The sequence below is a fragment of the Hyperoodon ampullatus genome (genome assembly GCF_949752795.1).
Source record: "Hyperoodon ampullatus genome assembly, chromosome: 2".
NCBI classification, from domain to species: Eukaryota; Metazoa; Chordata; class Mammalia; order Artiodactyla; family Ziphiidae; genus Hyperoodon; species Hyperoodon ampullatus.
Window position 1 is genome coordinate 194,355,612 of NC_136915.1, and position 15,987 is coordinate 194,371,598.

The following is a 15,987-nucleotide window of genomic DNA, read 5'->3' on the forward strand; positions in this document are numbered from 1 at the left end:
CAAAACGGGATTTTCTAAGCATAACATGCTACTTTCGATAAGAATTAGCTGAGATCGTGAATATTTGTGTTAGCTAAGCAGAGCTTGGATTTAGCAAATGGCAGATAAGAGTATGGAGTGTCTTAATGGACATTTTTGAAGCATTAGGTTCATCTCAAGTATGTATTGGTAATGATTGCATTATTTAAATTTCAACTTTACATTTTTTGCAGAGTTCTGAAGTTCCTGTTGCTTCAGACGATGGATGAGCAATCACAAGGGATGCAAGGGCCACCTGTTCCTCAGTTCCAACCGCAGGTAATTTGTTCTAATAAATGCAGCTGTAAGTGTGTGTGTGTGTGTGTGTGTGTGTAGACATAGATGTACATGCAGTGAGGAAGGAAGTAGTACATGAATAGTCCCTTTAGGAAATAAAGTAGCCAAAAATGCTAGTTATGAATTTCCAAGCTTCAATCAGGATTGTTTCTATTATAAAATACTGTTTTAGAATATTTACTTCTCATGTACAAATATGGAAAAAGAGCGGGGGCAGCTTTAGCTTTTAACTTGAATTGAATGACCTACAGGCTTTGGGAGCTAATGTTTGGCTCAGAGAGGAAGAGAAAAGGCAAGGCGGCGCCTGTGTGTCTAGTGCCTGTCTCTGCTCTGGCTGGTCCTGCATTGCCCACGACTGCCTTCTGTTACTGTCACTTTTCTTATTTTCTCTGAGTAGCAATGTGTTTCCCCTGTTATGTAGTTGCTCGTTTTTTAATAACATGAAATGAAGTTAAAGGAATGTTTCAGCAGAACATGTACACACACTATAGAAGTTAATTACCTTGGATGCTGTGTTCTCTATGGATGCTTGCCCTAAAGCCCGATGTATGATGACGCATCTAAAATAACATTCATCCCTGCACAGAGGCAGCAGTTCGTTTTTGTTGTTGTTATTAATAAATACCATGTTTTTTCAGTTTGGTGTTGGAGACCTTCTACAGTGTCCCAAATTTACTGTGCTAGCCTTGTCCGAGTTTTGCTTGATCGTATTTCTGGAAATGAAGAATTGGTAGATGTACTTTCGTGGTATCTTTGTCTCGTGTTGGTATCAGAGTGATGGTGGCCTCATAGAATGAGTTTGGGAGTGTTCCTTCCTCTGCAGTTTTTTTGGAATAGTTTCAGAAGGATAGGTGTTAACTCATCTAAATATTTGATAGAACTCGCCTGTGAAGCCATCTGGTCCTGGACTTCGTTTGTTGGGAGTTTTAAAATCACAGATTCAACTTCAGTACTTGTAATTGGTCTGTTATAGATGTTCTTTCAAATGAGTTCTGTAGTCAGATAAGTTTGGGAGACTTGGATTTACACAGCTGCTTCATGACAGTACTTTCTCAGAGCCTTCCCTGTATTATTAGGGTGCACTGTGAATTTCCTGGAGGGAGTTTTGGGGTGTAGTGTTTTCCAGACTTATTTGACCACGGGATCCTTTTTGTTTAAGCACATTTATTGGCTTCTCTCAGAATCCATGTCCGTGAGGCACAGTGCAGGAAATACTGCCTGCAGAATAAACTGTCTTTTCTGCCTCTGTGACTTTATTCATCTTGTACCCTCATCCCCCTCTCCAATTTTTGAAATCCTGTCCACCCTTTAAGGACCGTCTAAAATGCCATCTCCACTATGAAGCTTTTTCTGATTTTGTGAATGTAATATTTTTTCCTTGGAAACGTGATGGTGCATCCTTTGTATGTCTCTTCTGGTATTTCTGAGGCCTTTGTGTCATTTTACATAGGCATTTTCCTTATCTTTGCTGTTGGGTTAAACTCTCCTTGAGGATTTATACTGTGTCTTACTTTCTTTGGATGCCCTGTGATACTGCAGCTCCCCACATGAAGCAGGGTCTCAATAAGAATGTGTGATTGAAACCAACCAGGGACGCCTTCAAATGAACATGTTTAAATTAACCCTTTACCCAACTGAATTTTACATTGTTTTCTTTGTTACACCCGTCTGAATCCTCTGTACCGTATTCAGAAAAGAGACCCTTTAGAGCTTAGAGTAAGGCCAATATTTTAATTTCAAGATGATTGTTTTTTTTTAGATCTACCATCTATATTTTGTGTATGATCATAAATTATCAAGATTATAATAAGCAGTTTCTATCTATTAGATACAGACGTATCTTAGTGCTAGTTTTACACACATACATAGATACTATGGGTCCATATTATATTGTTTCTAGTGAAGGCAGTAAAAGAAGCACTTCTGAAATTAGGTAGTTCATGTCATGATTTTGAAATTCTGTTTTGAACAGTCCTAAATTTCAAAGGAAAAAACAAATGAGCACTTTCATTTTTGCCTTCTACTGACTCACCAGCCAGGAAAGTCATGGTTTCTTGGGACCATGCAGCATACATTTCAGAACCACGTCTGTGGTTCTGCATCTCTTTTCACACAGTTCCCTTCATCTCTGCCTCCTGCTGCTGCTCCCAGGGGTGGGTGAAAGAGGGAGGGTTTTTCCTGTCTCTGCGTCCAGACTGATGGTGTGAGATTACCTGACAAGAGTTTACAGGCGTTATTGCTTATTAAGTCTTTGAAAAATGTTACTGCTCTCAGTAGCATGATTTTTAAAGGCTGGCAAAGGACAGGCTCTGCTAGGGGCTGACAACCTTCTTTTGTTTTGTTCCACACCATTGGCCTGAATAACGGGGTGATACGGCAACATATGGTTAGCTGAGTGACTCCTACTTTTGTGATGCTAATACGTGTCTGGACATAAACAGAAAACGAAGTCAGCTTTCTAAGTGTCAAATACCAATCCCCTGTATAATGACAAGTGATGTATATTCTTGGCATATCTTTCTTTTTCTTGTTCTGAGATGAATACTCTAACCCCGTAATGTGTAATATGTGGTCTCACATATTACTGTGAGAGCTCCTTTTTCTTTAGTACTGTGTGAGTTCCTTTTTAATAAGCTTTAGGATGTGAGATTTATGTATCTCTATTAATTTTTTTGTGTGTATTGTCATTCTCTTGAACTTAGGGAAATTTTTTTTCTATCAGCTTCCTTTTCCTTCCCTTTTTCCTTTGATTCCTCTACTAAAGCCAGAAAGTACTGAAAGGATGTTTTGACTAGATTTGTATCGTGTTGGACTCCTGTTGGTGGAACAATGGATTTAGCTTAATTTAAAAAAGAAAATTCAGACTATATGAAAGATGGTGACACAGAAATAGGAAAATACTAAAATATTTTACTATGAGACTAATTTTAAACAGTGGAAGTTTACAACTAACATTTTTTGAGTATTTTGATTTCTGATCATTGAGTGAAGAGCACTATGGTACATTCACTTTTTATCGTAAAGATAAATGTAAAACAATTATAATCAGAGCACAATTTTAAGAATTTATGGGAGTGATTCGAAGGGAGGATTAATTTTAATTATGATAATCACCAGGACTTAGGTTATAATTATTATTATTTGTAAATTTGAAGATACCTAGTGTAACACTTTGGCTACCTGTGAAAGAGGGAAAGCTTCGAGATCTACAGGTAGGAAAACAGACGTTCCTCGTTTTTATTGCTCGGAAGGTATGAGAACCTTGTCTGGGAGTCTTCCAACCCAAGCAGTAAGGTAGATCAGCCATTCCTTTAAGCTTCCTGGTGGCCCAAATTGCAGTCCCCCTGTGCTTTTGCATCCCTGTGGAGCGAGGTGTAGGGATGAGATGAAGCTAACCTTGTAGCATGTTTGGGGTAGTGATCTGGGCGCTTTGTGGGCCAGAGCGACGTTGCCCCCAGTGGACTGTGTTGAGTGGGATGAGTTTTGGACATGATGATTGGATCACCTTCCCCTGTCTTTAGCTCATCTTACAGAATCACTTTATGAAATAAGGGTCATCATGTAGTGTACTTCTTTTGATAAATTGATTTTGCCAAGGTGTTTGTTATAAGTAGCATTGAGTACAGTTTCTGTTTTTTGAATTGTTGATAGAAATTTTGGTGTGATGTTCTCCCTTTGACAGTTGGCTTCAGTGAATGACTTTAGGTACAGGAGAACGAGCAGCAGCTGTTCTGAGGAAAGCAGGCTCTCGCCGTGGTTTCCGTTCATGACTGTGAACCTCAAGTAAAGCACACCTGCCCAGCAGTCGTGCTGTTGGTATCTCCACTCCTCCTGCCCTCAGTGACGTCTCGCATCTCTGTTCTCCTCAAACCCCCAGCACTGTCTCCCTCATCCTCACACTTAGCTGATGCCCTTGCTTCCTGTTTTGCTTAAAAACACCGAAACAGTCAGAAGAGAACTTCCACCGACTTCTCCCAGACGTGTAGTCACATGACTGGCCTTTTCTGTCACCAGATGAACCCGCCACACTGTGCCCAAGGCCAGCGCACCCCTGACCACCGGATCCCATCCACCCCCCGCTCCTGGTGGCCCCTCTCTGCAGGCCCTTCACTAGCACACCATCGCGTGGTTCTCTCTTCCGTCTCAACAACAGACAGTGACCTGCTCGGGTCCTTGGACTCTTTAATCGATAGAAATTGGTAAGAGGCCAGATGAGAGATTCAGGCAAGGCTTTATTGAGACTCGTGCCGCAGCGGGGTGGGGCTTGGGGGTGGAAACGAGCGATAGGTGCCCTTGCTTGCTCCCCGAGGGGGCTTGAGCTGGTTCATCAGACGGGCTGAGGGCGGGGTAGGTCTGGCAGGAGGCCTGGCTTAGGTGGTCTTAGGTGGTCTGCTCGCCCTCTGGGTGATCCTGTGTGCAGGGATCTTGTGCAGGACCCTGCTTTTGCTCCTGGCACCTCAGAAGGGGCCGTTGGTTTGTGGCTTTTGTGTATCTTACTGTTCATAACTGCCTGACTGCACATGCGTGCAGTTATTTTTAGTCCATTATGGTTTCTTTATATCCTGTTGCCCAGGTGCAAGTGCAAGCACTCAGGTAGAGGGTCCCCTGTCCCAGCCTATCTCAAAACCAAAACAAGTCCAAACCAAAACCCAGCTTTTAAAGTCCTTCTTTTCTCCAGCTGTTAACCTATTTCTCTGCTGCCTTTTATTGCTAATTCTTGGCTTTATTTGTAGGTTTGTCTCCCATTTCCCCCTTCATTCTCTGAAATGTGCTCCAGTTAAGCCTTCTCCCCACACTCCTGGCTAGACTGCCTTGTCAAGGTCTCAGTTATGTGCAGGTGCTCCATCCCTGGTCAGCTTCCAGGCCTCATCCTCCTTGGCTCATCAGATGCATTCAATAGTCGATCGCACTCTCTTCTTTGAAACCTGTTCATTGTTCAGCTTCCAAGAACCTTGTTTTTCTTGTCTTACTGGTCCATCCTTGGCTGATTTCTCCTCACCTCCTGGACCTCTTAACAATAGAGGGCTTCAAGGCTTGAGACCTCTTTCTATCTATATCCCTGCTTGGAGATCTCTTCCAGTTTCATGATTCTAAGTATGATCCATATGCTGGTGACTCTCACATTTATATCTCAACCTGGACCTCTGTCCTGAGTTCCAGACTCACATATCCAGTTGCCTGCCTGACCTCAAATTTGTGTGTCTCAAAGCGAGCATGTGTGAAGCTGAGCTCTGAATGGTCCCCCCCAGCCCCTCTGTCTGCAGGCCTCTCTGTCACAGTTGGTGGCGGGTCCATCCTTCCCTTGCTCAGGCTGAAGCTCCTGGAGACGTCCCTGGCTTCTTCCAGCTCTCTCGTGTTGTATCTCACCTGTTCCCAGACCCCACAGCTTTTTTTTTTTTTTTTTTTTCCGGTACACGGGCCTCTCACTGTTGTGGCCTCTCCCGTTGCGGAGCATAGGCTCCGGACGCGCAGGCTCAGTGGCCACGGCTCACGGGCCCAGCCGCTCCGCGGCATGTGGGATCTTCCCGGACCGGGGCACGAACCCCTGTCCCCTGCATCGGCAGGCGGACTCTCAACCACTGCGCCACCAGGGAAGCCCCCCACAGCTCCATCTTTAACACACAGTTAGAACTGGGATACTTCTTGCCTCCTCTGCTGCCACTGCTGTGGTCACAGTACTTTTACTTTTTCACATAGCGTACTTCAGTAGCTTCCCAGCCTCCATCCTTGCCTCCCTTCAGCCTGCTCTCAATACAAAATTATATAAACTTTAAATGTAAAATACAAAATTTCAGTCAAATTGTGTCTGTTTAAAACCTTCTAGTAGTTTCTCATAGGCTTACTCACTCATCATCTTCCAGGGTATATTTAACTATCACCTTCTTTGAGCATTTAATGAAAATTGAACCTTCACACCCACCCAGTAAGCCTTTGCTGCCATATTTTTCTGCGTAGAATTGATCGCCTTTTCACTTTTTCATTGTCTGTCTGCTTTCTCTAGAGTATAAGCTTCATCCCGAGACCCCAGAGTGGTACCTAGGGCACATAGTAGGCGTTCAGTAAATGCTTGTTGAAGACAAACTGGGTGTCAGATCAACCCATTCTCCACCTTTTCAAGCACCACCTTTTAAATGAATATTAAGATACATAAATGTCTTTGGAATTTCTCTTCCTGGCACAAGCTCAAGCAGTGGCCTGTGCCTTGGTACCTACATCAAAAATACGATAGGAAGCCATTCTTGGCAACGCTTTGTTAGACCGAGATGTGAGAGACCAGCCTGCGCTGAAGCAGGGAAGAAGAGCTCAGAGAAAAAGAAAGAACTTTTCTCCAGGGCAGGTTTCCACATCTTTGTGAGCCCAGAAGTCAGGTGTGGCCTAAGATGTCTGAACTCTTAATTTACCATTTTTGTTTTTCTTGAGTAACAGTCTATATACAAAAGTAAATATATATTAAATGGTTTATTAAAAAAAAAAAAACCACTTACATCCTCCATTTCTTATGGACTTTTTTTCACCTCCTTGGTTTAACTGGAACAGACCTCTTTCCCCCGAGGACACTGTTTCCCGTCACCCTCTCAGTGGAGGCTGCTGGTTCTCTAATAACCCCATGCCGTGAGGATCGGGGGTCAGATGGTAGCCTGTCCATCCACAGAGCCTCTTCCAGACCACGATTCCTCCTTGTTCTTGGGGTAGGGAGGGCTGAAACCTGCTGCGTCGAGGCTCTGCCACCCTAAGAAAGGGCGTTCACCTTCCCTGTCGCTGTTGTCTCCTGACCTCCTCATGACCCCTTGCACTAGTTGGACACTTGGCCCCTGGCTCCTGGCTTTTGTCCAGGGCAGTAGCCCTGCTGCTGCTACCAGTACCTGCTGCTGATTGAGTTCTTAAGTGTGCCCACCCTGTGCGAAGCATTGTGAATGTGTGTTTCATTTATTCCTAACGCAAGCTGTAGGAGGCGTTATCTGTCACACTTCACAAATGAAGAGACTGAGGCTCAGACCAATGAGCTAACTCACGCTTGGTCAGGTAGCCGGTAAATGGCGGGGCTGGGACTGGCACCGGGTCTGTCTCACTCTTTTTTTTTTTGCGGTACGCGGGCCTCTCACCGCTGTAGCCTCTCCCGTTGGCAGAGCACAGGCTCCGGACGCGCAGGCTCAGTGGCCATGGCTCACGGGCCCAGCCGCTCCGCGGCACGTGGGATCTTCCCAGACCAGGGCACGAACCCGTGTCCCCTGCATCGGCAGGCAGACTCTCAACCACTGCGCCACCAGGGAAGCCCACGTCTCACTCTTTAGTTTCACAGAAAAAGCTCCTCATCCGTTTCCTGGCCAGTCTGATCTTCTCAATCACCGTGACTCTTGATATTTTTATAGGTACCTCAAGCTCCTGCTCTTCAAGATGGAATTTATTATTTCCTGCCCAAGATTGTCCTTTTGCCTGTGACTGTTAGCACCGTCCATCTAGCCGTCCAAACTACAAACAAGTGAATCGCATACTTTATATTTAGGCAGTTTTCCTCTTGTCCTGATTTTACTCCCTAAATAGCTTTTGAATCTTCTAATTCTCTACATCCTGACTGTACCTACTGTAGTTTATTTAGATTACTGCCACCTTTTGCCTGGATTATCGCAGAAGCTTCTGAACTGATCTCTTTACCTCTCATTTTACCATTTCTAGTTCATTCCTTACATTGTATTGAAAGTCATCTTTCCAAAGTGTACTTTTTATTGTATCACTTCCTAAAAGCGCCGGTTTCTGTGGCTCTTAAGGGTGGATTCTGCATTTCTTTGTGTGTCGTAGAGGGTCTTGCATCATCTGGTCACCTTTTTCTTCTCCAGCAGCATTTTGTGTCTTTCCCTATTTTGGGCACAGATTCAGTTGTGTCTTGCTTATACCATGCTCTCTTTCGGCTCCAAATCTCAGATGCTGAGGTAATGGTCTCAGGAGCCGTTCAAGGAGATTTAGTCCCTAATGGAACCTAATAGCATAAAGGCTCCTTATAATGTGGATGAACTACATGGTAGAGGCCCTAAGGAAAGTATTATCCTAGAGGACATATGTAATTTGGAAGACAACAAAAAGATTACTCTCAGAAAAATTATGATTTCTGGGTAATTTCTTATACTAGTATGCTTCTAACAGATCAGAATATGCTATACCAGCAATGCAGTGTTCACTTCTGTAAATCATGCTTTATATCAATGAGTAGTAGGTCATGGGTACTCAATAAATATTTGTTGGATGAATGAATTAATCTCTAATTGAAAGCTAAATATTGATCAATCTAATTATATTATGTTGTATAGATTTTAGTTACTTGAGAGTTATTTTAGGAAAAGACTGTGGCAATATAGAATAATAAGAAATCTGTCAAATGAGAAGTGATATCAAAATATTTAAAGCTTAGTTGAGTTTTGAATTTAGATTGGTTGTTCGTATTTACATAGTTAGGGGTAAGTGTTCCTTAAATTTTAAAGGAAATGCCTTGAGAAATTTAGATGATTTTTAAAAGAATGGGAATACGGTAAGGATTATCTCATCTGCTCTCTTGGAAATTCCTATTTGAATAGTCTGATGTGGGCAAAGATGAGGTCGACATTAATCAAAACAGTTTCCCAGTTCTATTTGGAATTGCATTCAGAGCCTGAAATATAGTTTTAATAAATACAGTATTGAAAATTGTTCCATTTTTGAGGGTGAACGTAATATTTGGAAGATTCAGAAATCTTTTGGAGCCAAGTATGTACTTGGTGAAAAAAGTAAATAGTCTTGGTATTCTTCTTTCGATCAAAATGAGATATCTTCTTAAATGAGACCGGTAATCTTCATGTGATTCACAGACTGATTACAATCCAAGGAGGAATTTCAAACATATTTTCAGTATTGGAAGCCTTCCTGGAGTAAGTCCATATCCTCTCATGGTGCTTGTTTGAAGGGCAACATTGAATGTATAGATTCTAATATGTTTGTTAGAATTCGGTTGTGTCATTTTACATTTAGCATACCTTTATATTTTGTCTCCCTTTATATTATTATTTTGTGAATATTATGACTTTTTCATATGACTGTGGTTATGTTTCATACATCTTTCTCACTAAATATTCATAAAACAAATATTGCTCAGATTTAGAAATTTTGATAAGCACTTCTTTTTCCAGGAATACTTATGTAGAATACATTTAATTATGCATTCCTTTTATTGATTTTTTTTCCTTGACTGGATATCATTCAGTGTAGGAGAAGAGGGGATGGAGGAGGAGGAATTTCTAGGAGAGTTCTGATAGGGTATCCAGTAGAGGGTTAGAGGGGCACCAGGGCTCAGTTTCACTCAGCACTAACTTCCAGAACCAACACATGAGAGAGATGGAGCAATGGGTTACGTGGCCCAGAGTGATGAGCAAAGTGAGAAGAGAAGGCTGAGGATGGAGCCCTGTGGACACCAGAATTTATATGGGGAGGAACATGTGGGGGAGCTGGGAGGAGTCAGAAGCGCTGGCTGTTTGGTGGGGTGGTTCAGGGCCTGAGCCCTGAAGTCGGATTGCCTGGGGTCAATTCTTGGATGCCCCACTTTCTGGCTGTGTGATGGAGGACAGGTTATTGAACATCGGTATGTTTCACTTTTCTTATCAGTAAATTAGAGGAATCATAGTTTTTACCTCCTATGAGCTCTGGAGCTTCTAGTATTGTGCTTGGCACGTAGATAGAACCCAGACGATGGGGATGAGGAGGAGGGTGGGGATGACGACGTTCTCTTGGAGCATAGGTTTCTCTACCAGCAGTTGGTTCTGCATCATCTTACATCCTTTATTACATTTTTATTACCTGCCTTCTGCCCCCACTGCTGCTTCGTTAGCCTTGTTTATCCCAGTCAGTGGCATCACTATCCGTCGAGGTGCTCAAGCCCCAGATCCATGATTTATCCTTGATTTCTCTCTGTCCCTCTCTCCTCATACTCAATTCATCAGCAGCTCCTTTGACTCCACCTCAAGATCATACCCTGATTCCATCTGCTGCTCGCATGTCCCTGCAACAGTCAGGTCAGGTCCACTTCCTCCTGTCCAGTCTCCCTGCTTCCCCTCTTGCTTCACTCATGCTCCTCTCCATTCCTTCCCCACCAGCGTCGTGAGTTGTCACTGTGAAATGTGTGTTAGCTCCCAGTACCGTGCTTCCCTGCTGGAGACCCGAGTCCCTCACTGGTGCTGTCAGAGTGCTGTGCGGTTTTGTCCTGCTCACCTCTAACCTCGTTCCTCACCCTGTCGCCCTTGTGCTCCATCCTCCGGCCAGTGTTCCTTCAACACACCCAGCTCATTCTTTCCTCGAGACATTTTCTCCAGGTTTTCTTTCTGCCCTTTTTTTTTCCTTCTGGTTTTTTAATCTCACCATAAACGACACCTTCTCACCGAGGTCATCCCGGAATTACCCACTCTAAAATAACCATCCACTCATTTTCCATTATATCACTCTATTTTATTTCTCTGCATGTGCTTAAATATTAGATACTATTATGTATTTGCTTATTGTCTTTTTATTGTTTTGGATTATGTATTTGTTTAATCTCCCTCCTCTATTAATAACTGTGGAATAAATGAATACATTGTAGAAACCCTCTCCCCTCTATTTGTGTCTGTCTCTGTCTCTGTTTCTCTCAGGGAAAGGCTTTTGCTTGCCATGTTTAATTTTACCAGGTATGGCTGGTGGTGCTCATGGGGCAGATGGGAGTGTCTTCGTCATTATCCTACTCATGAAACGCTGGGAAAGGTCATCAGTATTTCTGGTTACATAATTTGGATATAGTGATTATGCTGGGTAGTATAACTAATGATGATTAAATGATACAAATACCAGGGTCTTATAAATGTTTAACTAGATAATTGGTTGTATTTGATCACTCATTTTTCTTATGCTATAGTGAATTCTCTCCTTTGTTTGATAAAAGCCAGTTACAATGATCAATGGCATATTGTTCCAACTGATGTAAATCTCAAGACACTTAGTGTCTTTAGGAATAGGTTACTTCTGAAATAGTTAAAGAAATTTTAGGGAGATCATTTTTCAAATGGGAAGAAGCATGACTAATTAGACTCTGCTGGCACATGTGTTGTTGTTTTTTTTTTATTTCTAGTGAGGTTTGTAGAAAATAATATATAACAGCTTTATGTTAGATATTGTCAAAAGGATGTTCTAGTTTTTGTAGTTTGGAGGTGAGTAATATCTCTTTAAAGATCATACATAGCATGAGCTTTATTGCCAAATAAAATTGAAGGGCATTTTGAAGTTTTGTAACTTAAATTTTTGAGAAATTTAATAATGTTAATATAAATATAGTTTATTAGATTACATAGTTGGTAATATGAAAATCACCCGTAAGAGGTGAATTTGCAGGAACAGTGAAAACCGTATTAATGATGTTAAATATTGTAATTAATACTGGCTTGTATATTAGATCATTGATAACAATACCTCTAGGAATTATCAGGACATAATTTTCTCTCTGGGGAGTCTGTTGAGTCCATGCTGTGACTCTTCTAATTTCCCCAGAGAGAATTATCATCATAATGTTACCCTGAATTATCTTATTGCTCATTAAATGTTCCTGCCTTCAAATTTAAAGGAAATTAAAGAAATTAATTTAGTCATGGGAAATTATTAATTATTTAACGAGGTTGCACCTGTGATAGTATGAGCCTGTGGCATAGCAGAAGGAATTTTATTTTAAAATGAAAAGTATTTATGTGAAGGAAGCAGTTAACAGACTGACATGTAGAAGTTAATCCCAATTAGTTAGCAAGATCTGGCGGTATGTAATTAAAGTGCATTCAGATCAACAAGAGATTTCATTAATGAGAATGCAGAACACTTAAGGTGTTATAAAAAGCTTCCTTCACTCTAGAGTTTGATTTTTTTAGTTGTCATATGTAATTTTGAGTATTTATTTTATGTTTCTGAGATTTTAGGATTCTTTTATAGTATAACTTGCAGATTCACATATCTCAAGAGACGAAACATCATTTACCACAAAAATGTAATGCAAATGCTTCCAACATCTGTTTTAATTGTGTCCGTTATTTAAGGAGTTGTGGGTGTCTTATAATTAGTAATTAATAAATAAAATAATGACAATAAAAACAATAAACAATAAAACAATATCAAAACAATGTATGTAGGCTTACAGTTATGTTATTCACGTTAATTAGTTATATTTTGAGACTTATTCCAAAAATGAATCTGTTTGAAAATTCTTGTATGGGGTATGTAGTCTTTATTTAGTAATTTTAGAAGCTACCCTGTGCTGAATTAGTCACACCCTTTCTCAGTTTCTTTTGTCACGAAGAGCTTGCAGCTTCAAACTTGTAGGGTTTATGGGCTTTCAAGCAGTTATTGTCTTCACTTTGCCTGTGACTTTAAAGTTTACTGTGAGCATGTTCCAACCCGATAGCTGAATTACCGCCACACATGGTTTTTGTTTATTGCATGCTCCCCCACAACAATTAGGAGGCCTTCGGGCAGAATAATTTTAGTTAGCTATAGTGTATGGCACCAAGGAGCCTTACACCCAAGGGGTCAGGCTGTGTTCATTCATGAATCAGGAAGACAGTCCACGTGATAACTGGGGTGTCCTGGCTGGAAGGCAGAGCCCAAGGCTGGGCGGTACTCAGAGACCCTAGTAAGGATGCAGCTGGCATATGGGAAGCCTAGCTGTAGATACAGACTAACTCCAGTTTCGGCCAGAGGAAGAGGACCAAAGAAGAAAATCGGGGTCAAGACTAAAGAATTTCAGTCTTGAAAACCCGAGGACATGCAGGAGGCTGTGCAAATCCAGAGCCTGTGGGGAGAGAGGGTCGGTGGCAGGCTGTTACCGCTGGCGCCCCTGGGGGAGGGGGCGTAGATGACGGTGAGCGAGTGAGTGAGCTTGGCTCTGTCCCAGGGGACACCCACGCACAGTTCTTTGTGGGGGTTCACCCCTGTGCTAGAGAAGTGGGAAACAAGGTTTGGGTAGCTGGCCCAGCTGAGAAAGATACTGGGCGTTAGAACTGGGGTTTCGAGCCCAGGCCTTGCTGACTGACTCCAGAACCTGTGCCGTTTCTGTGGGGCTTTATGGGAACTCAGTGGATTCTTCTGTACCGCCTGGCCCAGGTCCGGCCTCAGAGCACAGTGTTCAGGGCTTGCTGTACTGCCCTAAGAGCGCAGTGAATTAGCACTAAGGGTCCCCTTTCCTGCTGCGGGTGCAAGGGGAGTCTCTGTCTCACCTGTTGGGAAGCTGTTACTGGCAGAGACAGCGTCCACTTGCAGGTCTGGAGCTTCCCCACTCCCCATGGAGCTTCTGCCTCAGACCTGCTGGGAGCTTCTCCGTGGTTACGGTCATGCAGATGCACTTAGAACTTTTATATTCATTAAGTTCTTTCAGCTACATTCACTTACTTAGTAAATATTTATTGTCTGTTTCATGTTGCGCTGCCTTCATGGCATCTGGACACAAAGATAAAACTTGGTTTCTGTCTTTGAGAAACTCTGTGTTCGGAGGGAGAAATATACACGTGTAAACAAATAATTAAAATCCAGTGAGGTCTGGAACCTAGCTCAGTGCCTGAGTTTGCACCACTGTGTGGAGAGTTGACTGCTGTCGGTTGCTGTGCCGGCCCAGGGGCAGGAGCAAGCAAAGCCTCCTGGCGAGCTGAGGACGATTCCTGAGAAGGGCTGGCAAGTCAGCCCCCAGGGCGAGCTGGGCTGGCCAGGCGCGAGGGGCGCAGTCCCTCGGAGGGCCTGGGACACACACATGCTTTGCACGGAGGGGCCGGAGCTGCAGGCGCATTTGGGGCCGAGCGGTGTGGCTGGAGGGGAGGCCCAGGGCAGGGGCCAGGTGACTGAGAGAGCCCCCGTCGTAGGGGGGTGTCAGTGTGTTGCGGAAGAAGCAGAGTAGCTTTTTACTTTCATAAAAGTTGAAAAGCCTTTAAATGACTCACATCAAATCCAAAAGCCATTTTGTGCAGCTCAGACAGATACCCTGGCCATTAAGGGACTGCAGAGACTGAGACCCGGTTTATCCACCAGAATGAGAGCACGGAAAGGCAATTTAAGTGATTTTATTTGGTTTATATTTTATACTGATTTGAATCTCATTATTTTGCTGGGTTATTTTATTCCCATTATAGCTCAAATGCTAAGCTAAAGAATATGGGGAATTGGACATCATCCAAAAAAGAGAATATAGCTCTTTCCTAAAAATAGTTGTTTACTTGCGTGGGCACTGATTTGATATCATCTTTGTTATTTTAAGCACCTCATACAGTGCTGCTTACATGGGGCATAACTCATCAAAATGAAGTGTGGCACTGAATGCAGTATCAGAGAGTCATTACCGAAGTATATGTATAACCTGCCTGGCGATCTCTTAAAGGAGACCTCATCCTACACAGGCTTATTTTTATACAAATTGCAGCGTGGCACAGACACGGGGGGGTAGTCGGAGATGTGCAGCTATGCTCCTTCTCGTGTCAGCTCTGCACGTCTACACTGGGTGACAGGACATGGGGGCAGATGAGACAAGCTGTCACTCACCCACACTGCCCTTTGAAGAAAGGCCATGGGGGGAAAAGGTGCCGCAAATGGGCTGTGAAGTTTACATACACTGCCCACTGTTAAACAGATTACGTCTAATGAAGTGTCTAATGCTCAGGCCATATCAACCTAATCCTTGGTGGCAGTTCATCCCTCAACTGCCAAAAAACACCGCCCTCTGGCCCTCTCTCGCCCGCTCAGGCCGCCAAGCACAGGGAGGTGCCCAGCCTTAATAAACCGAGACAGTGTGTGATCTGACATGCAAATGTAGGTCATTGCATATGTAAATGTGTGATTACAACCCTGCATGCCAAAACACATTAGTGAGACTTTGCTCTCAGCATGCGGTTGTCACACTGCCTTAGCAGTTCACGCTAATATTTGTCAGTTATTGTGCAGACAGAAGATGGAATTCCCAGTCAGGTTTAAAGTATATGGATTGCGTGATACTGTTCCTAATGATGAAGCTGTATTTCACTGTTGAGATTGACAGGTTTCATCGGGAGAAGGAATGGTCTGTACATTTTGGGGAGAGGAAGAAAACCTATTTCTCAGATGTTGCAGACTATCCTAGTGTGTAAATTAAAAAATTAAAAAAAGATTTTTTAGAAAAGCCTGGACAATTTAAAAAGTCTCTCCTCTTTAAATGAAACAAAGTTAAGAAAACTAAAAAAGTTGCTAATATCCACTGAATATATCTGAGAAGCGAGGCTTTGTAAGTTTCCTTTGTTAAGTAGGTGTCACAGTGACACTTAATTATAAATTCATCTCAATGACTGCAAAAAGAAATCTTATATATGAACAGAGTGGCAAGTTGTCTCCCTTTATTTTTATTTTATTTTATTTATTTATTTTTTTTGCGGTACGCGGGCCTCTCACCGTTGTGGCCTCTCCCGTTGTGGAGCACAGGCTCCGGACGTACAGGCCCAGCGTCCATGGCTCACGGGCCCAGTCACTCCACGGCATGTGGGATCCTCCCAGACCTGGGCACGAACCCGCGTCCCCTGCATCGGCAGGCGGACTCTCAACCACTGCGCCACCATGGAAGCTCCTCCCTTTATTTTATAATTTTGTTTTTATTTTTATTTTCATTTTTGACATACATGTTTCTAGTCCCAG

General features: G+C 42.8%; 1 protein-coding gene across 1 annotated transcript in view; it reads left to right on the forward strand.

The window, feature by feature from the left end:
• Positions 1-225: 225 nt before the first annotated feature.
• NEK7 (NIMA related kinase 7) overlaps positions 226-15,987 on the forward strand; it is an 84,998-nt gene continuing 69,236 nt past the window's right edge. Inside the window, exon 1 of the mRNA XM_079697591.1 lies at positions 226-297. Within this exon, the coding sequence (XP_079553717.1) occupies positions 241-297 (57 nt within the window). The 5' untranslated portion in view covers positions 226-240. The remainder of the gene's footprint in view (positions 298-15,987) is intronic.